General features: G+C 34.9%; 1 protein-coding gene across 11 annotated transcripts in view; it reads right to left on the bottom strand.

The window, feature by feature from the left end:
* Positions 1-23,891, bottom strand: part of TMEM232 (transmembrane protein 232) — a 326,397-nt gene that overhangs the window by 237,769 nt on the left and 64,737 nt on the right. For 9 of the 11 annotated variants that reach the window (XM_058440629.1, XM_058440635.1, XM_058440638.1 and 6 more), the window contains one exon: positions 14,783-14,919. In XM_058440629.1, the coding sequence (XP_058296612.1) occupies positions 14,783-14,901 (119 nt within the window). In that variant the 5' untranslated portion in view covers positions 14,902-14,919. Of the gene's footprint in view, positions 1-14,782; positions 14,920-15,711; positions 15,745-21,149; positions 21,183-23,891 lie in introns of those variants that run through there. The other 2 variants (XM_058440632.1, XM_032156013.2) reach the window with 2 other exon arrangements.

Genomic DNA, 23,891 nt, shown 5'->3' with positions numbered 1-23,891 from the left:
AATGACAGGAATTAGAGCATGTTGACTTGGTTATGGGGTGGGGCAAGTGGTGGAGGCAGTGGACATGAAGAAATTGTGCTTCAGGTCGCATAATTACAAAGGGCCAGAAACTCACCTCAAGTCTACCTCTAAAGCCTATAAAAATCTGCCCTATAATGTAATATGAATGTACCTGCCTTATATTCCTTGATGTAACTTTAGGTGCTTACGTTTCTTTTTACTGTTGTACATAGAATTTGCTTAACGAACGTCTGGTGTTTGCTTTATATATACTGCTGGAAATGTATAAAATGTACTTTGTTTTACAAGAAGAAACAGGAGGAGGTTGACAGAGGTTAAGTATCACACTCAAGGTTATATCTTGAAAGTAAACTGAGCCAAATGTGAAGTGAACTGTCTGACTCAAAGTCTTTGCATTTAGCTGTTTTTCTAAGATCCCTAAGAATGATTTATAGTATAATAATGTGCAATTCATTCTTCTTTTAAAATAATAGTAAATTCAATTCAATTAGATTTCCCCATTACCAACCACAGATAACCCCCACGCACACAAAAGCGCGCGCGCGCGCGCACACACACACACACACACACACACACACATTATCCAGGGTTTCAAATACAAATTAAAATTACATTTTCTGAAATCAGTTTATCTCAGCTTTTTCATAGGCTCTAGGGAAAATATAGTTATGTCATTTTATTTCTAAAGCAAGATACAGGCTTAGGATGAAAATAATATCTAATTCAATTTCTATGTTCAAACTACATTATATAATAATTTTAGTTTTGTCAAACATTTTTCAATATGGATTATGGCTTATAATACATCACCGAAAGCATGGAAAGCTAATTATTTTTAACTTTCTATATAAATCCTGAGTCCTTTAATTGGTCTCCTATAGATCATGTTAACAAATGTTTAGTGAGAGATAAACATAGCTATTTTAACCAATTCCTGCCCATCACAATAGACATTATTGTAAAAATTAAAACTTATTTAGTGACATATATAACACATGGTAAGAAGCAAAAGGAAACTTTTAAAAAGTAAATACAGGCATTTCAAAAAACAGACTTCAGCTTCACACATTCCAATTTCTCTGAAATACCAAAGGATTTCATGAAGATAATCTAGTCTAAATATGTAACAGCAGTCCTGTGGAACAGACAGTAAATAATGATCATTCTAATTTTATTTATAAAATATTTATACTGAAGTCTCCTGGATAAATAGGCACTCCATCCAAACTGACTGTATTTACATTATTTGTGAATTCAGAACTTTTTTAAGCTGACAATTCATTTGTTCAATAACTATTTAATGAAAGCCTCCTACATACAAAATATTTTGCTAGATACCATGAGTGCTAGAAGAGAAATAAGGCCTGGCCTCAGGAAGTTCCCATTCTGGGAGGGAAGTGAGACACTTCACAGTGATGCAACATAAGGAGATGTTCCTTAAAAAAGAAAAAATTCTGTGGGAGTTTAGAAGTAGAGACCATGATTCCAACACTTCCATGTCCTATAATCTTTCCTGAATCACTTAATCTGTGGGAGCTATAATTTTCCATCTGTAGAAATAGTGAAAAAATCTTGCAGAATTTTGGAAAGCATCAAATCAAGCCACTTAGCCTAGTTCCTGGCATATATTCAGTGCTGGAAAACTGTTAGTTATAAACATTACTCTTTTTGGTGAGATTCAGAAAAAGCTTCTTTGTGGAAATAGCATGTGAGCCTTGAAGCCTTGGTAGGAACTCGAAAGGACAGAATAGCAGTTGTCCTTTCAAAGTTCTTTCTCTGCTTTTTCCTGGGCACACGATCACCCAGAATTTAGAGATTAGGTGGAGGTCAAGCTAAATCAAGTTAAAATTGATGTAGCTAAATCAATAGGGCTTGATGAATAATGGGATATGAGAAAAGAAATCATGACGCCAAGCATACAGATAAACTCAATGTTTTTCGCCCACATGACTGGAAGTAGAAAGATGACATCAAGAGAATTGGACGGGAGGAATCTGAGCAGATGATCTGTGCCATTCTGGGCATAGAGAGGATGATTTACCTATGAGACATCCAAGTGGAAAGATTTATAATCCAAAAGGACTTGTAAGTCAAGCATTAGGAAATGGATAAGATCTAGAAATAAAGATTTCAGATTCACCGACATATCAGTGATGATCAAACCCTTAAAATTTCAAGAGGAAGAATACTAGAAAAAAATAATTAATCAAAGCAAAGTTTTTGTTTGATGAATCCCAGAGTTAGGAAGCAAGAGGGAAAGAAGAAACGGTAAATATGAGAGGAGATTCAGGAAAGTACTACAATGGAATTGAGATGTATATATAATATGGGGTGCAAACTCCTTCTCTGAAAAGTGTTCATTATTAACAGTTCCTGCTGCACTGGGGCCTAAGTTCTATATTAGTCCATATGACTTCATGCCCCCTGGCCATTGCTGATTTTGTCACAGTACACATCTGATGCCAGCTGGGCCAATTCAGTTCTCTTTCTGAGGATTTTAAATAAAACAATACTTTAATTGGTTGAGGTTAGAACTGAAAGGTTATGTAGAGCCAAAACCTGTGGCTGTTGCTGACAACTTTTTCAAGACAACAAATAACAAAGCACCTTCAATTTCAGAAAGCTGCATGTTCACCATTGTAGCCCCCAATCAACATTTGCCAAATGATTTACTGATGTAAATCTACAGTTTTTATCCTTTTCAAGTTTATCGTAGTGTACATGCAGACTATATCTGCCAAGCTGGCCATTTTAACTCCACGTGTGTTGAGTACTGAATGATGGAAAAAGGCCTAGCTATCGCTTCTGCTCTCAAGTTCCACAATACAGCCTTATATCCTTATGTTAATTTTTTTTGTTTGAGTTAGTTTGAATGTGTGCCTGTTTCATACAAACAAGCATCCTAGACTGAGATATCAAAGAATACATTAAAGATAAAGACAATGATAGAAAATGTACATCCACAGAAATATCAAGACTAAATACAAAAAGAAAGTCAGGCCGGGCGCAGTGGCTCAAGCCTATAATCCCAGCACTTCGGGAGGCTGAGGCAGGAGGATCACAAGGTCAGGAGATCGAGACTATCCTGGCTAACAAGAGAAACCCCGCCTCTGCTAAAAATACAAAAATTAGCCGGGTGTGGTAGCAGGGCGCCTGTAGTCCCAGCTACGCAGGAGGCTGAGGCAGGAGAATGACATGAACCCGGGAGGTGGAACTTGCAGTGAGCCGACATTGCACCACTGCGTTCCAGCCTGGGCAACAGGGCAAGACTCCGTCCCAAAAAAAAAAAAAAAAAGAAAGAAAACTATTAGAGTTAATATTTTAAAAGTCAGTGGAGATATTTTTAATTCAATTTTTTATTTATAACCAAAACATAATAATTGTATGTATTTATGGGATAAAATGTGATGTTTCAATGCATGTGTTCATAGCTTAATGATAAAATTGGGGTAATTGCCATATCCATCACTTTCAATATTTATCATTTCTTTGCGGTGACAACATTGAAAGCCACCTCATCCCAGCTATAATGGCTATTATCAAAAGTAACAAAGAAAAGAGAACTCATACATTGTTGGTGGGAATGTAAGTTAGTACAGCCATAATGAATAACACTATGGAGGTTCCTCAAAAAACTAAAAATAGAACTGCCATATAATCCAGCAATCCCATTACTGGGTATATATTCAAAGAAAATATAATCAGTATGTGAAAGAGACATCTGCACATCCATGTTTATTGGAGCACTATTCACAGTAGCCAAGATATAGAATCAACCTATATGTGCATCTAATGATGAATGGATATCTGAGTGTGTGTGTGTGTGTGTGTGTGTGTAGTGGAATACTATAAAGCCATAAAACAGAATGAAATCCTGTCATTTGCAATAACACAAATGAAGCTGGATAACACTATGTTAAAGCACAGAAGGATAAACACCACATGATCTCACTCTTAGGTGTAATCTTAAAAAGCTTATTTCACAGAATTAGAGGGTAGAATTGTTGTTACCAGAGGCTGGGGAGGGTTGAGGTTGGGGGGAACTAGGAGAGGTTGGTCAATGGGTACAAAGTTACAGTTAAGAAGAATTTGTTTTTGTGTTCTATTACACAGTAGGGTGACTATAGTAAGTAACAATGTATTGAATATTTCAAGACAGCCAGAAGAGATTTTGAATGTTGTCACTGCAAAGAAATAATACATGTTTAAAGTGGTGGAGATCTTTAAAACAGCAGTTTCATTAGAGAAAAACAGAACCCAGATTTTAGGGTGCTAATCAATATATGGATTTAAAAAAAGAAACAAAAATATTAAATATTGACTACTCTTTTGATAAGTTTGGTACTATGAAAAGGCAAAAAATGGAATTGATATAGAAATTTCAAATAACAATTAATATGGCTTCTCCTAAGTATCAGAAGTACCGGCAGAATGAAAGGAAGGTCTGCTTCTTTTGGTGTGTATATTATGTTTGAATGTTTGAGGAATTCAGGGACAGATTTAATAATCTGAAGGGCATAAATAAAGAGCAGGTGATATGAACACCTGCAGAAATTTATTCTATGAATACCTCCCCTGAATTTGTCATTTCTGACTCACTGATTTGGGGCCTGGGCTTTTGAAGTCAGACACTGGAAATATCCTCTGTCATCCTGATACCCGTGTGATTGAATACAGCACCATCACATTATAGATATCCAAAGGCTTTATGATATGGAACCAGAAATACAGTCCTCATTTCATTTCTAAAAATATCTATGCTTTTATATGTTCTTTTATTGCCTTTGTGTTTCTTTAGATTTTACGTTTCTGTTTCAATCTTAGCAAATGGAATACTGTCTTAAGCTTTGAAAATGCAAGCCCTCCTTCTTGGTAGTTATGAATAAAGAGAACCCTAAACAGATTAGGGTAGAGGGGACTGTTGACACCCACTGAATTTTGAGCAGAGCCATTTAGAAGAAAATTGAAGGCTGAAAATATTTTCAAGAATAAAAACCTACTTCATTTTCTAAATGATTGCTCTTATACTTGGAAATATTCTATACTGCATTTGGTAACAGTCACGATCTTTTCAAGGTTGTCTGTAAGAAGCCCACTTAGAAACAACTAAGATTCTAAACTGTAACATCATCTCTTTTGAAATGTAATTATTAATCCCAAAGAGGGTTAATTGGTAGGCATAGGCAACAATACCCAAATTGATGTATTTAACTACCAAAGATGGACAAATTGCCTGCATTCTTTGGCTTAAAAAAAAGACCTTCAAAGTTTATTTTCATCATTAGCCAATGAAAAGAAAAGTAAATGGGTCTGATAGATTCATCTTAAAACCATGCATATAAATTTCTTTTTGACAATGGGTTAATCTTCCACTGAAGCCACAAAGAAAGGTTTGATGAAAGCAAGGACATCCCTTCTTGGGGAAGAGCTCACCAGAAATGTAAGAGCAACAATACCTCAAAAAAGGAAATGGAATAGAACTCTCGACATGCTTATTTTCTTCCCATAATATGCGTCTTTGGCCAGAGAACTCTGTAAATCAGCTAGTTCAAGTAGAGATACAGGTGTTAGGAAAGGAGTCAAGTCTGAGTGACCAAAGTAGGTGTCAGTGGATAAATTAATAATCATAATAATTGTAGTGTAGTTTCCTTTAGGATTATCTGTATAAAGTATGTAGTGTCTTGCAAGATCCCCTCTTCCTAACCTTAGGAAGCCACATAGAAGGCTACCTTGGTGTCCAGCAGAAAAAGAATGAGAATGAAAAAGAAAAAAGAACTATTACTCAGAAGATTGGTCCCAACCCAGATTTATACCCTAGACAAACATAGATTGTTGGCCAAGAAAACTCAGGCAGTGAACTTAGTTTCAGTTGTCCCAGGCTGGTACACTTACAGATGCATGGCAGAGAAGCTAATGCAAAGATTATCTGGAGGAATATGCATTTCTCCTAGTTCTCAAAAAACATGGAGAAATATTTTCCATCCAAAGGAAAATGAGTAATGACAAGATACAAGGGAAAATATGGCAGAAATGAGAACAAGCAGAAACAACAAACCTACTAAGACTCCAGTCACTGAAATAATCAGACACATATTATAAAATTATCATGCTCATCCCACCACATGCTTAAAATGATTTGCAGGGAACCAGAAACGTTAAGTCTACAAAACAGATTTGAAGAAAACTAAATAAATTAATAGAATGTAAGATATAATTTTTTAATTCAATGGATATATTTGAGAATGGGAAAATTAGTCACATGAAAGACAAATCATAGATCAGAATAAACTGTTTAAAATACAGTAGAAAGTGACAAAAATTTGGAAAATGGAGAATAAAGAGTAAAAGATGTAACAGATTTAATGAGATGATCTCATACACATTGATTCAATAGTCTCAGAAGGAGAGAAAAGAAAAAAAGGGTTTGTCAATGTAATACATGTATAAATAATACCCAATAATTTTTCAGGAAGGCAGAAAGGAAGATACATCCATAGATTCAAAAAGTTCCACCAAATCTAAGTAAGATAATTTTTAAAACTATATTCTGACACATCATAGTAAAACTGAAGAAAACAGAAGACAGTAAGAAACTAAAAATTACCAGGTTTGGGGGAAGGAAGCCAAAATAATCTTAAATAAATGACATTAAAATTTCAGCTAACCCCATCAAAAAGTGGGCAAAGGATATGAACAGACACTTCTCAAAAGAAGACATTTATGCAGCCAAAAAACACATGAAAAAATGCTCATCATCACTGGCCATCAGAGAAATGCAAATCAAAACCACAATGAGATACCATCTCACACCAGTTAGAATGGCCATCATTAAAAAATCAGGAAACAACAGCTGCTGGAGAGGATGTGGAGAAATAGGAACACTTTTACACTGTTGGTGGGACTGTAAACTAATTCAACCATTGTGGAAGTCAGTGTGGCAATTCCTCAGGGATCTAGAACTAGAAATACCATTTGACCCAGCCATCCCATTACTGGGTATATACCCAAAGGATTATAAATCATGCTGCTATAAAGACACATGCACACGTATGTTTATTGCGGCACTATTCACAATAGCAAAGACTTGGAACCAACCCAAATGTCCAACAACGATAGACTAGATTAAGAAAATGTGGCACATATACACCATGGGATACTATGCAGCCATAAAAAACGATGAGTTCATGTCCTTTGTAGGGACATGGATGAAACTGGAAAGAATCATTCTCAGCAAACTATCGCAAGGACAAAAAACCAAACACCGCATGTTCTCACTCATAGGTGGGAATTGAACAATGAGAACTCATGGACACAGGAAGGGGAACATCACACACCGGGGACTGTTGTGGGGTGGGGAGAGGGGGGAGGGATAGCATTAGGAGATATACCTAATGCTAAATGACGAGTTAATGGGTGCAGTACACCAACATGGCACATGTATACATATGTAACAAACCTGCACCTTGTGTACATGTACCCTAAAACTTAAAGTATAATAATAAAAAAAAAATTTTCAGCTAACTTCTCAACAGCAATAATGGAAACTGTAAGAGAATGAAATGATACTAACAATGTTCTAGAGGAAAAAAAATAAAAGTAATAATTGCTCAAAGATATTTTATGTTCAGTTTCAAACATTTTTCTAGAATAAGAATAAAAAATATATTCAGACAAAACCTGATATTTTTGTCAACAACAAAAATCTCAGTAAGGAAAATTCAAAAAATCTTACAGCAGGCAAATGATAAACAAGTCCAGAAAGGAGGCCTAAGAAGAAAGAAGAGTTAAAAAGCAATGAAAACAGCAAACAGGAAATAAAATAAAAAGAAACACTGATTACTTAAAATGGTAATAAAGTTTAGTGGAGATAAGAATTATAAAACACGTAAGGTAGAATACCAGATAAAGTTTGACAAAAAATATTATACTTTTTAAAAAACAAGCATGCTTAGATTTACCGTTTGCTTTATTATTTTTTATTTTTCATGATTGTGGATACATAGATAGTTGTACATATTTATGGGATACATGTGATATTTTGATACAAACATACAATATTTAATGATCAAATCAGGGTAATTATAATATCCATCCATCACCTCAAGCACTTATCATTTATTTGTGTTAGGAACATTGCAATACCACTCTTTTAGTAATTTTGAAATATACAATAACTTGTTGTTAAGTTTAGTCACCCTGTTATGCTCTTAAACACTAGATCTTACTCCTTCTATTTAACTGTATGTTGTCCGCATTAACCAACCTCTCTTCTTCCCCACCTCTTCACCCTTCCCAGCTTCTGGTAACCATCATTCTACTCTCTACCTTTATGAGATCAATTTATTTTAGCAAACACATGAGTGATAATAGCGGTATTTGTCTTTCTGTGCCCGAATTATTTTACTTAACATAACGTCTTCCAGTTCCACCAATGTTGTTACAAATGACAGGATTTGATTCTTTTACGGTTTAATAATATTCCATTGTGTATATATATCACATTTTCTTTATCCATTTATCATGCATGGACACTTAGATTGATTCCATACCTTGGCTACTGTGAATAATGCTACTATTAATATGAGAGGACAGATATCTCTCTTATTGTTTCTTTTTTTGAGGTAGGGTCTTGCTCTGTGGCCCAGACTGAAGTGCAGTGGTGCATCTTTGCCCATGGCAATCTCTACCCCTAGGTCTCAAGTAATCCCCCCACCTCACCTTCCTGGGTAGCTGGGACTATAGGTGTACACCACCATGCCTGGCTGATTTTTGTAATTTTTGTAGAGGCGGGTTTTGCCATGTTACCCAGGCTGGTCTCAAACTCCTGGGCTCAAGCAATCCACTGAACTGGGCCTCCCAAAATGCTGGGATAACAGGTGCCCAGCACACCACCATGCCTAGCCCAGATAGCTCTTTAATCTGCCAATTTCCCTTCTTTTGTACACATACCCAGCAGTGGGATTATGGGATGATAAGACAATTCTATTTTTGGTTTTCTGAGGAAACTCCATGCTGTTTTCCATAATGGCTATGCTAATTTACATTCCCACCAACAGTGTAGGAGCATTCCTCTTTCTCCACATCCTCACCAGCATCCATTACTGTCTTTCTAATAAACGCCAGTTTAGTTGGGGTAAGATAATATATCATTGTGGGTTTCATTTACATTTCTCTGATGATTAGTGATGTTGAGAATTTTTTCATATATCTGTTGGCCATTCGTATGTCTTTTCTTGAGAAATGTCTATTCAGATCTTTTGCCCATATTTCAATTAGATGATTTGGAATTTTGTTATTAGGGTGTTTGAGTTCTTTATATATTCTGGTTAATAGTTCCTTGTCAGTCAAATGTTTACAATATTCCTTTTAAGTCAATATTGAGACAAAGATATTCAGAATTAATAAGAAAATTTAGCAATATTTGTGTATATAAAATCAATATATAAAAATTAACTTCTCTTTTCTGGTAAAAGTTAGAAAATACAAATTTTAGAAATCTATATATGCATATAATTTATAAATGGCATCAAAAATACTAAATACATGGAAATAAATCTAACAATGCCTCTGTGAACAATACTGCTATGAGAATGATAGACAATACCCATATGAAAAAAGCAGTAAAACTGTATTCAGAAAATTTTATAAATAACTATATAAATGAAGAGATATACCATGTTTATAAATTAGAATATGGTTATGATAAAGATGTTGTCTCCCCAAAATGATCTATCAATTCTGAAAAATCCAATTAAAAACTCCCTTTAATTTCTCGAAAAATTAAATTATGACAAGCTGGTTTCAAAATTAATATGCAAGATACCACTGAAGAAAAACAAGTTTGGAAAAATCTATCATCTTAACTATTACATGCTATTACCAAACCATAGTAATTAAGGCAGTGTGGCGTTGGTGTGGAATTAGACAAATGGGCCAGTGAAGCAGAATATAGAGCAGATTCAATTACATGTGAATGCATGAGTTATACAATAATTGTACTACAGAAATAGAAAAGATTTTTTCCATATGTGGTACTGATGAATTGAGTATGCACATTTTAAAAAGAAAATCATACTTGTGCTTAATATTATTTAAAAAATTTCCACATAGATTATAGACATGAAAGAGAAAACAATAAGGTTTTTAGAAAATAATATATAAGACTATCTACATGATCTTGTGGTTGGGAAAGATTGTTTTAACCAAAATACAAAAAAAGGCTAATCATAAAAGATTGATATATCTGACTTTATAAAAATTAATAAGTTCTAGTCACTAAATTTTATATACATATCCTCTGACCCGGCAATTCCACTCATAAGTCTGTACATTAAGATGTATGCCATGATGCCCATACAGGAATGTATGAAACATTGTTCATAATAACCATAAATTGAAAATAATTGAAATGTCCAAAATTAACAGAATTAATGGATAATTTGCAGTATGTTAATAAAATGCAACAGTGAAATGAAAAACAAGCAATAAAAATGATATAGCTACACTCAACATTAAAGAATCTTAAAAACATAATAACTGTAACAATTTTTAAGACTTCCATATAATTAAAGGCACAACAAAAACAAAGTTAAAGGATAAGGCATACCTTGGGAGAATTTATAATAAATATTTAATAATACCAACATATTAATAAGAAAACACATAGAAGTAATTCTAACAGCAACAAATATAAAAAGATATTTAGTAGCATAGTTATTAGAGAATCTTAAAAAATTCATTATAGGCCAGGCACGGTGGTTCACGCTTGTAATCCCAGCACTTTGGGAGGCCGAGGCGGGCGGATCACGAGGTCAGGAGATCGAGACCACGGTGAAACCCCGTCTCTACTAAAAAAACAAAAAAATTAGCCGGGCGTGGTGGCGGGCGCCTGTAGTCCCAGATACTTGGAGAGGCTGAGGCAGGAGAATGGCGTGAACCCGGGAGGTGGAGCTTGCAGTGAGCCGAGATTGCGCCACTGCACTACAGCCTGGGCGACAGAGCAAGACTCCATCTCAAAAAAAAAAAAAAAATTCATTATAAGTGTCACTTGATCTATTATATTGGCAAAAATTAAGAAATCTAAGACAATACCCATATTAAAAAAAAACTAAAACTGTATTAAGAAAATTTAATAAATAACTAAATAAATGGAGAGATATACCATGTTTCTAAATTATAATATGATTATGATAAAGATGTTAAGTCTCCCCAAATTGATCTGTTAGGTGTTGGTGAAGATAAGAGGAACTGATACTCTCAAACTCTTATAGGCTGGGGAAGGAAATGTGTGTGTGTGTGTGTATGTGTGTGTGTGTGTGTGTATATATATATATATATAATATATATTCAAATACTTTTGGAGACCAATAGAAAGCATCAAGTAAATTTTTAAAAATAATAAATCATAAATTATACTTAGCTGGGCACAATGGCTCATGTCTATAACCCCAGAATTTTTGGAGGCTGAGGTGAGAAGACCATTTGAGTTCGGGAGTTTGAAACCAGCCTCAGCAACAAAGGAAATTCCATCTCTACAAAAAAAATTTTTTTATTTATCCAGGTATCGTGACATGTGCCTGTGATTCTAGCTACTCCAGAGGCTGAAGCAGGAGGCTCTCTTGAGTCTAGGAATTGGAGGCTGCAGTGAGCTACGATTGTGCCACTGCACTCCATCCTGGGAGATAGAGTAAGACCCTGTCTGTAAAAAATAAAAATATATAAAAAAGAAACACTTACATAGATACACAAGGAGAAATATGCAATGATTTTCACTATGGCACTGTTTTTATTGTCAAAAATTTGGAAAATAACAAATAAGGAAAATTCATTATATTAGAATTTTTCAGCCATTAAAATGAATGAAGAAAATACATAATTACCAATACGGATTAAAATTAAAATGTAGCATTGATTTTTTTAAAAACCAAGACACAGATAAATGTATTAGGTAGAATTACATTAATAAATGTGAAAAATACAATTTCATATTCATGTATATTAAAGTAGAAAAATGAACTGGAATGATATATGCCACAATTACTATAGTTGAAAGCACATATGGTTGAACAGCTGAAACTGTATCTCTTGAAGTATTCTTTATTCAAGAAAAGTATTTGAAACAAACGTAACAATATGTGTCTCAGGCTACTGAGGATTCCCTAACAAAACAGTGTAAACTGGGTGATTTAAACATTTTATTTCTCCTAGTTCCAGAAGCTGGGAAATCCAAGATAGGGTGCCAGCACGGGCTGGTATTGCTGAGGGCTGTGTTCCTGGCCTGAAGACAGCTGCCTTCTTGCTGCATCCTCACACAGAGGAGAGAGTAAGTGCTGGTAGCTCTTCCTCTTCTTGTAAAGACACTAATCCCATCATGAGAGCTCCACCATCATGACCTCATCTATGCCCAATTACCTCCCAAAGGCCACACTTCCTAATACCATCACACTGGGTTACCATTTCACTTTGTTAACTCCAGGGCTTTTCAAATTTGTTTAAATGAAGAACCTAACCCCCTCCTTTTTAGCATAATATATGTTACTATCTGGTTTGCTATGAAATTATACTCTATTCTTTGTGAATTGTAGTGGCCATAATACCCATTGAGGTTGGGACTTCAACATATGAATTTTGCAGGGACACTCACATTCAGCCCACAACAATATGCCAACATCTTAAATTCTGTTGTATGTATACCATTATACTTTTCTAAGTTTTTAGCAATTTCTTAAAATTTAAAAATCACACACGATTTTTAAATTATCAAGAAATTTTGACATAGTAACAACACATTTTGATCTAGCAAGTTATTTTTCCTAATAAAGATTATGGACATTGAACAGAAATTAATATTACTTAAAACATGTCCCATGAGTTCATTCTGATGAAGCGGGCTGTATAGGTAATGGTGGCAAGGCCAGCTCTGTCTCTGTATTAGTCCGTTCTCATACTGCTATAAAGATAGAGACTGGGTAATTTATAAACAAAAGAGGTTTAATTGACTCACAGTTCTGCATGGCTGGAGAGGCCTCAGGAAATTTACAATCATGGCAGAAGGGGAAGGGGAAGCAAGGCACCTCTTACATGGTGGCACGAGAGAGTGGGAAGGGGGAAGCACCAGACACTTATCAAACAACCAGATTGCATGAGGACTCACTCACTATCATGAGAACAGCAAGGGGAAATCCATCCTAGTGATCCAATCACCTCCCACCAGGTCCCTCATTTGACACATGGGGATTTTAATTCAAGATGATATTTGAATGGGGAGAAAGAGCCAAACTGTATGAGTCACCCCTAAGGCAGACTTATACTACACACGAGCATATTTTAAAACTGAGCCAGGCACAGTGGCTCATGCCTGTAATTACAACTTTTTTGGAGGAAAAGGTGTGCCGATCATTTGAGGCCAGGAGTTCAAGACCAGCCTGGGCAACAAAGCATGACCCCATCTCCACAAAAAAAAAAAAAAATTAAAAATTAGCCAGGCATACTGGCATGTGCCCATGATGCCAGCTGCTCAGGAGGCTGAGACAGGAGGATCACTGGAGCCCAGGATTATAGTAAGCTATAGGTTATAGCAAGGTTATAATAAGCTATAATCAGGCCACTGCACTCCAGCCTAGGTGACCCTGTCTCTAAAAATAAATAAATTAACAAATAAAAAAGCTGAGAACTTTTGGAGCAAAGAAAACAATTGCACTTTGTTAAATCCAGGGCTTTTAAAATTTGTTTAAATGAAGAATCTGACCTGCTCCTTTTTAGCATAGTGTCTATTACTATTTAGTAGGCTGAAAAAGATTATACTCCATTCTTGGTGAACTGTGGTATCCATAATACACATTTAATATAATCAGTTTAATCATTGTATACATAATTTCTGTTTCAATTTTTTTCTTATAAACATTTCGATTGTATTCTACTATTCAGATACATTTAATTGACTTGATCATTCTATTATAAAGCATTTGCTATTTTCAATTTTTAAATGCAATTAAAACTACTCTGAACATTTTTATACAACTTATTTTTCCTCTGTTTACCTATATACTATTAGTAACAGAATTACCTAGTGATGGTTTGTATATTTAGGTCCTTTTGCTTTTTATTTGTAGCATCCTTGACCATTTAGATGCACTGACTAGATTTACTTATTTTTTCAGCATATTATGTTTATATGAATAATAGCAAAACCATTCAGTTTTTAAATGATATATTTTGAATTTTAGTTTCTTCTCTGTAGGATTCTAGGTAGATAACAACTTCTCCTGCCACTTATTTTACAATATGGATCACTGTGGTATTGGGACAAGGATACCACAGAAAACAACTAGAAAAAGTACATTATTTGTGACTGTAATTGCTCTCGCACTCATTGTAGAAACGTTATCCCAAGGAAATAATCTGAAATATTTCAAAATAGAAAAACATTCTATTTTGGCTAAATTTGAAATAGCAAAGATCTTAGAACTAAATAAAATGCTCCATGATACAGGAGTTATCAAATATTTTCTCATGCAATCTATGCATTATTACAACAAATTAAGAAAACATATGAGTATAGATAATTATTTCAAACAAAAAGCGTAGAATTCAAAATTTTAGAAAGCATATAATTACAATAAACAAGGCTATTAAGCAAACAGTAAACTTTAAAATTTTAATCTTTGGTTAGAGAACCATGGGTTAATTTTTTTTCACAGTTTTCTTTATTTTCTAAATTCTCTACAATACATATGGATCCTACAATTATTTTCTAGCTTACCTTGATTTATGACCCCTTTCTCCACTTAAATGTTGAAAATTTAATGTCCAGAGCTCTTCATGATAAGGGGAAGATATGCCTCCACATGTATTAATCATAGGTGATTTGTTAACAGGCATATTCACAAATCATAAATTCTAAAAGGAATATTAAATGTATGTTAGCATACAAATGCACTCATAGTATCAAACAACATGTGATACAAATTCATTATTTTTGGAAAAGAATAGCAAGAACTAAAGTTAGGCTTAAGAGTAATTCTATATTAAGGAAGAATTTAAATAAATAAGTAAACTATAAGGATATGGAAATAAGTACAAAAAGTTACTATTATAAGTATATATATCTAGTCTTTATTACGCTTTAGCAGTTTTATCAGCAAAACCATTGAAACAGCAGCATGGCATGGTAGCTAAGAGGATAGGCTATACAACCAGACTAAGTGCTTTGTGCCTCAGTTTCTTCACCTGTAAAATAAGAATGGTATTTCCTCACAGAGTTCCTGTGAGAAATAAATAGTTCAATATATGTAAATTGCTTAGAATGAGACTACTATATAGGAAACTTTATGTAATCACTTGTGATCATATCACTGTTGTCTGTTCTTTAACGTTTCTTGTAAATTCGTTCTCATGTCTCCTGTCTTTTCGTCATTTAGATAGATAGTGCTTTCTCTGCTTGTTTTTATGCCCAGAATTTTTTTCCTTTTGATTCATATCTGAGTATATTCTATGAGTGTATGACCAAAACTAAGACATCCTATTTGTCTTTAGTGGAGTTTTAGTCAGCAAAATGAAGTAATGAAACGGGTAGTCATATCTACACTGCATTATTTTGTCTTTCATTTTTTAAATAGCTAAATTTAAAAATTGATCATTAGATTAGTCAAAGTTTTGGTAGGAAATGCAGGGCACACTCAAATAGGGTACCTGAATGAAAGAATTCTTTCCAAAGACATGGGCAGAGCTATAACACAAGATGGTTGTATTCTCAGGGACTAGAAAGAACAAAATAAATTGTTATCACTCTTAGGGCTGAAGAGGAATATAGACCAAGACAGAATAGCTATTAAGGAGTTGTGCTTAATAAAAAGCTTTGGCCTTTAAGTGAGAAATGCAGCCAACCTGAGGTTGCCCTCTAAGAGGGAGCCTGGAGGATAGAAACTCCAATCTCACTCTCCTTGCATGCTCCACTCCAGTCATCTGCCTGTGCTACTCATTTGTCAAACCAAACTAGAAGCTAGAAAGTACAGGGGCAAAGTGAAGAAGAATGGAAAGCAGATCTGAGTGGCAATGGGAAAATATCCAGCAAAATATGGATCATAGACAAAAAATGTCATTGTCTATTGCTATTGATATATAGCAAGCTCTCCAGGAATTGAACTCAGCTCTGCACCAAGCGGACCTAATAGACATCTACAGAACTCTCCACCCCAAATCAACAGAATATACATTCTTCTCAGCACCACATCGCACTTATTCCAAAATTGACCACATAGTTGGAAGTAAAGCTCTCCTCAGCAAGTGTAAGAGAACAGAAATTATAACAAACTGTCTCTCAGACCACAGTGCAATCAAACTAGAACTCAGGATTAAGAAACTCACTCAAAACCGTTCAACTACCTGGAAACTGAACAACCTGCTCCTGAATGATTACTGGCTACATAAGGAAATGAAGACAGAAATAAAGATGTTCTTTAAAATCAATGAGAACAAAGATACAACATACCAGAATTTCTGGGACACATTTAAAGCAGTGTGTAGAGGGAAATTTATAGCACTAAATGCCCACAAGAGAAAGCAGGAAAGATTTAAAATTGACACCCTAACATCACAATTAAAAGAACTAGAGAAGCAAGAGCAAACACATTCAAAAGCTAGCAGAAGGCAAGAAACAACTAAGATCAGAGCAGAACTGAAGGAGATAGAGACACAAAAAGCCCTTCAAAAAATCAATGAATCCAGGAGTTGGTTTTTTGAAAAGATCATCAAAATTGATAGACCGCTAGCAAGACTAATAAAGAAGAAAAGAGAGAAGAATCAAATAGATGCAATAAAAAATGAGAAAGGGGATATCACCACCAATCCCACAGAAATACAAACTACCATTAGAGAATACTATAAACACCTCTACGAAATTAAACTAGAAAATCTAGAAGAAATAGATAAATTCCTGGACACATACACCCTCCCAAGACTAAAGCAGGAAGAAGTTGAATCCCTGAATAGACCAATAACAGGCTCTGAAATTGAGGCAATAATTAATAGCTTACCAACCAAAAAAAAGGCCAGGAACAGACGGATTCACAGCCAAATTCTACCAGAGGTACACGGAAGAACTGGTACCATTCCGTTTGAAACTATTCCAACCAATAGAAAAAGAGGGAATCCTCCCTAACTCATTTTATGAGGCCAGCATCATCCTGATACCAAAGCCTCGCAGGGACACAACCAAAAAAGAGAATTTTAGGCCAATATCCTTGATGAACATCAATACAAAAATCCTCAATAAAATACTGGCAAACCAAATCCAGCAGCACATCAAAAAGCTTACCCACCATGATCAAGTGGGCTTCATCCCTGGGATGCAAGGCTGGTTCAACATACGCAAATCAATAAATGTAATCCAGTATATAAAGAGAACCAACGACACAAACCACATGATTATCTCAATAGATGCAGAAAAGGCCTTTGACAAAATTCAACAACCTTCATGCTAAAAACTCTAAATAAATTAGGTATTGATGGGATTTATCTCAAAATAATAAGAGCTATTTATGACAAACCCACAGCCAATATCATACTGAATGGGCAAAAACTGGAAGCATTCCCTTTGAAAACTGGCACAAGACAGTGATGCCCTCTCTCACCACTCCTATTCAACACAGTGTTGGAAGTTCTGTCCACACCAATCAGGGAGAAGAAAGAAATAAAGGGCATTGAATTAGGAAAAGAGGAAGTCAAATTGTCCCTGTTTGCAGATGACATGATTGTATATTTAGAAAACCCCATTGTCTCAGCCCAAAATCTCCTTAAGCTGATAAGCAACTTCAGCAAAGTCTCAGGATACAAAATCAATGTGCAAAAATTGCAAGCATTCTTATACACCAATAACAGACAGAGAGCCAAATCATGAGTGAACACCCATTCACAATTGCTTCAAGGAGAATAAAATACCTAGAAATCCAACTTACAAGGGATGTGAAGGACCTCTTCAATGAGAACTACAAACCACTGCTCAATGAAAAAAAAGAGGACACAAACAAATGGAAGCACATTCCATGCTCCTGGATAGGAAGAATCAGTATCGTGAAAATGGCCACACTGCCCAAGGTAATTTATAGATTCAATGCTTCTAATAATCGACATTCATCAGAATGTAAAACAAACGGGATTTTTTTTAAGTCAGCAGCTGTGCTGAGCTATATACAGGAGTGCCACATCCAGACTGGGTCTAACTTTAATGTAAAACAAATGTTATCCCCAAGCAGGATTAATTATTTTCAGGCATTTATTTTTCTTTAACAGCTAACAACATCACTGGACATTTCTACCTTAAAATGCACTAAGGAAAATAACAAATTCATATTACCAATAAAAATGCATCACAAGGTACAGCTAAGCACATGTAGCCTAAAAGAACAATACTCAATAAGTAGGAATGTGCAAAGGAGATAATTTGATAAATCTAGTAATAAATGTTGCAAATTTGACAAGTGCTTATTGTGAATTATAAAAAATTATGAAGCTAAGATGTTTAGCTAAATTAGGAAAAGAAAACATCTTCAAAAGAAGACCAAAAGAAACTCATGAGGCTATAAAAGCAAACCCATGAAAGACTTCATGAATAAAACACCAAAAGCTATGAACAGACACTTCTCAAAAGAAGACATATATGAGGCCAATAAACATATGATAAAAACCTCATCATCACTGGTCATTAGAGAAATGCAAACCAAAGCCAAAATGAGATACCATCTCACACCAGTTAGAATGGCGATCATTAAAAAGTCTGGAAACAACAGATGCTGGAGAGGATGTGTAGAAATAGAAATGCTTTTACATGTTGGTGGGAGTGTAAATTAGTTCAACCATTGTGGAAGACAGTGTGGCGATTCCTCAAGGACCTAGAACCAGAAATGCCATTTGACCCAGCAATCCCATTACTGGATATATACCCAAAGGATTATAAATCATTCTACTATAAAGACACATGCACAGGTATGTTTATTGCAGCACTATTCACAATAGCAAAGACTTGGAACCAACCCAAATGCTCACAATGATAGATTGGATAAACAAAATGTGACACATATACACCATGGAATACTATGCAGACATAAAAAGGATGAGCTCATGTCCTTTGCAGGGACATGGATGAAACTGGAAACCATCATTCTCAGCAAAGTAACACAGGAACAGAACCAAACACCGCATGTTCTCACTCCTAAGTGGGAGTTGAACACTGAGAACACATGGATACAAGGAGGGGAACATCACACACCAGGGTCAGTCAGGGGGTGGGGGGCCAGAGGAGGGATAGCATTAAGAGAAATACCTAATGTAGATGATGGGTTGATGGGTGCAGCAAACCACCATGGCATGTATATACCTATGTAACAAACTTGCATGTTCTGCACATGTATCCCAAAACTTAAAATATAATTTAAAAAAGCCCACTATTCACAAAATATTGCATATATCAGAAATATCTAGAAATATAAATTTGAGTTAGACATACTCTTAGATAAATTAGTTTAAAGCATTCAATGCCAAATGGATGGAAAAGAAAAAAATACAGGCCATCCAGAAAGAAAAAAAGAAATTGAAGGGAAATTGAAGGCTAAAAGTGGTTTTCGTGTACATTATGTTAGGCAAATTGACCTCAAGCTTTTGGCTATTTCTTGAGATATTTCACAGAGTTGGCTATAGTTAGTCATATTTTTTGAGTTTCCAGAAGTTAGAGACTATTTTAAACATTATCTTTTAATCACTTAACTTATTGTGCAAAGATTGCTCACATCCGCTGCTAATAGTGGTAGATATTTGCACTTTCTTCTCAACATGCAAGTTCCACAATGCCCTGTTAAAAAAACTTCTCCAGTAGGACGGGATAAAAACATCAAAAATGTAAGTTTCTAAATGCTTACTCTAAATTTCTGGCTTATTTTAGCAGTACTGGTAAAAGTGTTTAACCAACACAAGTTTGTAAACCACTATTTAAGTAGTGTTGTGATATACAAGAGAGACAATTTGTGCCCTCTAATATATTTTATTTCTTAGGATTGCTTTTGACTAAGAGTAATTGGAAAAAATAGCCAAACAACTTCAAATTTCCAAAAAGAAAAAAAAATTAATGCCTCCAGAAATATTTAGCATAGAGATGTTGGAATTAAATCCCCAATAAAGTAAATAAACAAATAAACAAAAATGTTCAAAATAATCCTCCCTCCCCCCAAAAATAAAAATAGAGAATCTGAAAATGTCATCAACTTTCAGAAAAATATTAGTTCTTTTCTAAAGATATTCTTCATCAAATTCCCAGTAGATCCCAAAGCTTGGAGCTATCAACAAAAGAATTTAGTATTATTATTTTTATTGTTATTATTATTATTATTGCATGTACAATAGGGCCACATTGCATTGTGCAATATTTTAAGATTCGTTTTCCAGGGATCTAGAACTAGAAATACCATTTGACCCAGCCATCCCATTATTGGATATATATCCAAAGGATTACAAATCATGCTGCTATAAAGACACATGCACACGTATGTTTATTGTGGCACTATTCACAATAGCAAAGACTTGGAACCAACCCAAATGTCCAACAATGATAGATTGGATTAAGAAAATGTGGCACATATACACCATGGAATACTATGCAGCCATAAAAAATGATGAGTTCATGTCCTTTATAGGGACACAGATGAAGCTGGAAACCATCATTCTCAGCAAACTATCGCAAGGACAAAAAACCAAACACCGCATGTCCTCAGTCATAGGTGGGAATTGAACAATGAGAACACATGGACACAGGAAGGGGAACATCACACACCAGGGCCTCTTGCGGTGTGGGGGGAGCGGGGAGGGATAGCATTAGGAGATATACCTAATGTTAAATGACGAGTTAATGGGTGCAGCAAACCAACATGGCACATGTATACATATGTAACAAACCTGCACATTGTGCACATGTACCCTAAAACTTAAAGTATAATTTAAAAAAAAAGATAGAGTTAAATAGAATAAATGCTTTAAAAGGTCACGTAAGGTCGACTGGAAAATTCTTTGTAATTTTTTAAACATCTACTAGGAAAAACTGAGGTAAAACAATTTTTCCACTGGCATGGAGCAATTCAATTCACCTAGTAGAACCCAGCAGATCCCAGCCTGTGTGTGGATTATCAGGTAGAAGGTGGGCTGCTCTTTGATTTGGCTCACTGTTGATTGAACTGGGCTGGCCTGGATCATTGGATTCTGAAGTTTTCGTGGATGGAAGCAGTGAAGATGTCCTAACAAATGAAGAACAGCATACGCCTATCAGTTAACAACCTTCTTTCTTCCCAAAGTGAAACAGTATGGCCATATGAATGGGGTTTTATTATTAACCCTTTAATTCAGATTGTATACTTTTTGCCACTTTATACATTTTACTTTTGCTTTTTGTGATTTAGTGATAAAGCAATGATTGCTATAAAGGCCTAATTCTCTCCTAACGCTGAAACTTGTTAAGATCAAAATAAAGAGGTAACATGAAAAAAAAAAAAAAGCAGTCTGAGAAAAAAAAAAAAAAAAAGCAGTCTGAAAAAAAAAAAAAAAAAGACTCGTTTCCAAACTCGAACACAAACTACAAAATATCTCAGAAAATGTAAGCATTTGATTTTTACATGTTATTTTGCAATTATTCTAATTTACATCAAGTCTGTTTTTTAACCCACTTTTAACATAATTAGCTAAACTAGCAAAGTAAAAATTCGTCATTTTATTCTAATTTACTGATGACAAAATAAACTTTACTAGACCTTTCTTGGTCAAGAAAAAACAATGATCAAGAAGTAGGAATGTGCAAAGGAATTAATTTGATAAATGTAGTAATAAATGTAAATTTGACAAGTATTTACTGTGAATCATATAAAATTATGAAGGTAAAAATGTTTAATTTGCATGAATGTGAAAAAAGTAATGAAGCAAATAATGATGATGTTATTCCAAAGAAATAAGAAACCAAGAATTTCTACTAGTCTTTTACATACTGAGATTGATTTTGTGAGGTGCTAAAACCAAAGTATGTTATTTCTGAATATGTATGTCTAATGAAGCAATAAACATCACCTTTTAAGTGCCATTTATGTAAACCATAAAGAAGTTCAAACTAAAAAATATTTGAAAGTATTACAAGAACCTGAAAAGTATTAATATTTCATCTGTTGGCTGTAGCCAACAGCACTTTGTATTGCTAAGACTAAAAAAATATAGCTAATTGACAAACAAGAGTCACAGACTACATCAGAGATTTCCAATGAATCTTTGCCATGTATTCAGCACTGGTCGACCACATCATGCAACGTACTCAGCACTGGTTGACAATATGGAGACAAACTTAGAGAACAAATAAATCTAGTAAACTATTTTTCATTGCAACTTGAGAAATGCACAGACATTGCAAACTTCAGCAATTGCTTTACCACAAGTGCAATTTGGACATATTAGTGACATAAAGGTAGAACTGTTGGATTAGCACCATTATTTACAAGTATAATTAGCTCTGAATGGAATAAAACTAGAAAAGCTTGCATTTGTTATTATTTTTTTTATTTATTTATTTATTTATTTATTTATTTATTTATTTATTTATTTATTTTGAGACAGAGTCTTCCTCTGTCACCCAGGCTGGATGGAGTGTATTGGTGCAATCTCAGCTCACTGCATCCTCCACCTCACAGGGTCAAGTAATTCTCTGCCTCAGCCTCCTGGGTAGCTGGGATTACAGGCTAGTTCTTTTATTTTTAGTAGAGACGGGGTTTCACTCTGTTGGTCAGGCTGGTCTCGAACTCTTGACCTCAAGTGATCTGCCTGCCTCAGCCTCCCAAAGTGCTGGGATTACAGGCATGAGCCACCGTGCCTGGCCTTAAAAATTCTTACAAGTAAGCTTTGTGTAGGACTGCTGCAAATGGTAGGTAATCGCTTGGAGTAGTTATTCAAATGGAGGAGTTTACACCAGAAACCTAGAAGCTGGGGAATACTGACTCCAGCCAAATAACGACAACGACAAAATTAAAACAAAAGAAAAACAGGGACTTCATTTCTTCAACTGCATGGAGCTGTATTCTGCAACCATCTGGATGATCTTAGAAGTACATTCTTTACCAGAGCCTCCAGGTAACAGACTAGCTCATCTGGCACCTTTTCTCCACCCCCAGCATTATTGAGCAAATGTTAGTGACAAATAAGAATTGTATATATTTATGTTGTATAATGTGATGTTTTCATACATGCATACATTGTGAAATGATTACTACAATCAGGCTAATTAATAACTCCATTACTTCACAGTTATCTTTTTTTGTGTGTAGTGAGAATATTTAAGGTCAACCCGCTGAGCCACTTTCAAGTATGTATTAACTATAGTCACCATGCTGTACAACAGATCTCCAGAATTTATTGATTTTAACTGAAACTTGTTACCCTTTGACCAACATGCCCCATTTCTACCTCCAACTCCTAGCTGTTGGCAACCATCATTCTACTCTCTGCTTCTATGAGTTTGATAGTTTTAGACTCTACATATAAGTGAAAACATGGCCTATTTTTCTTTCCATGTTGGGCTTATTTCACTTAGCATAATGTCCTCCAAGTTCATCCATGTCGTCTCAAATGACAGAATTTCCTTCTTTTTAAAAGCTAAATTATAATATCATTAGGTATATATACTACATTTTTGTTATGCATTCATCCATCAATGGACACTTAGATTAATTTTATATCTTGGCTATTGTGAATAGTGCTGCAATGGACATGGGAGTGCAGATGTCTCTTTGACATGCTGATTTCATTTCCATTGAATACATATCCAGTAGTGGGATTGTTGGTTCCTATGGTAGTTCTAT

This window comes from Hylobates moloch, unplaced genomic scaffold, assembly GCF_009828535.3.
Source record: "Hylobates moloch isolate HMO894 unplaced genomic scaffold, HMol_V3 SCAFFOLD_6, whole genome shotgun sequence".
Classification (NCBI taxonomy): domain Eukaryota; kingdom Metazoa; phylum Chordata; class Mammalia; order Primates; family Hylobatidae; genus Hylobates; species Hylobates moloch.
Note: the sequence above shows the minus strand (reverse complement) of the source record. Positions and strands in the feature narration are given on the sequence as shown.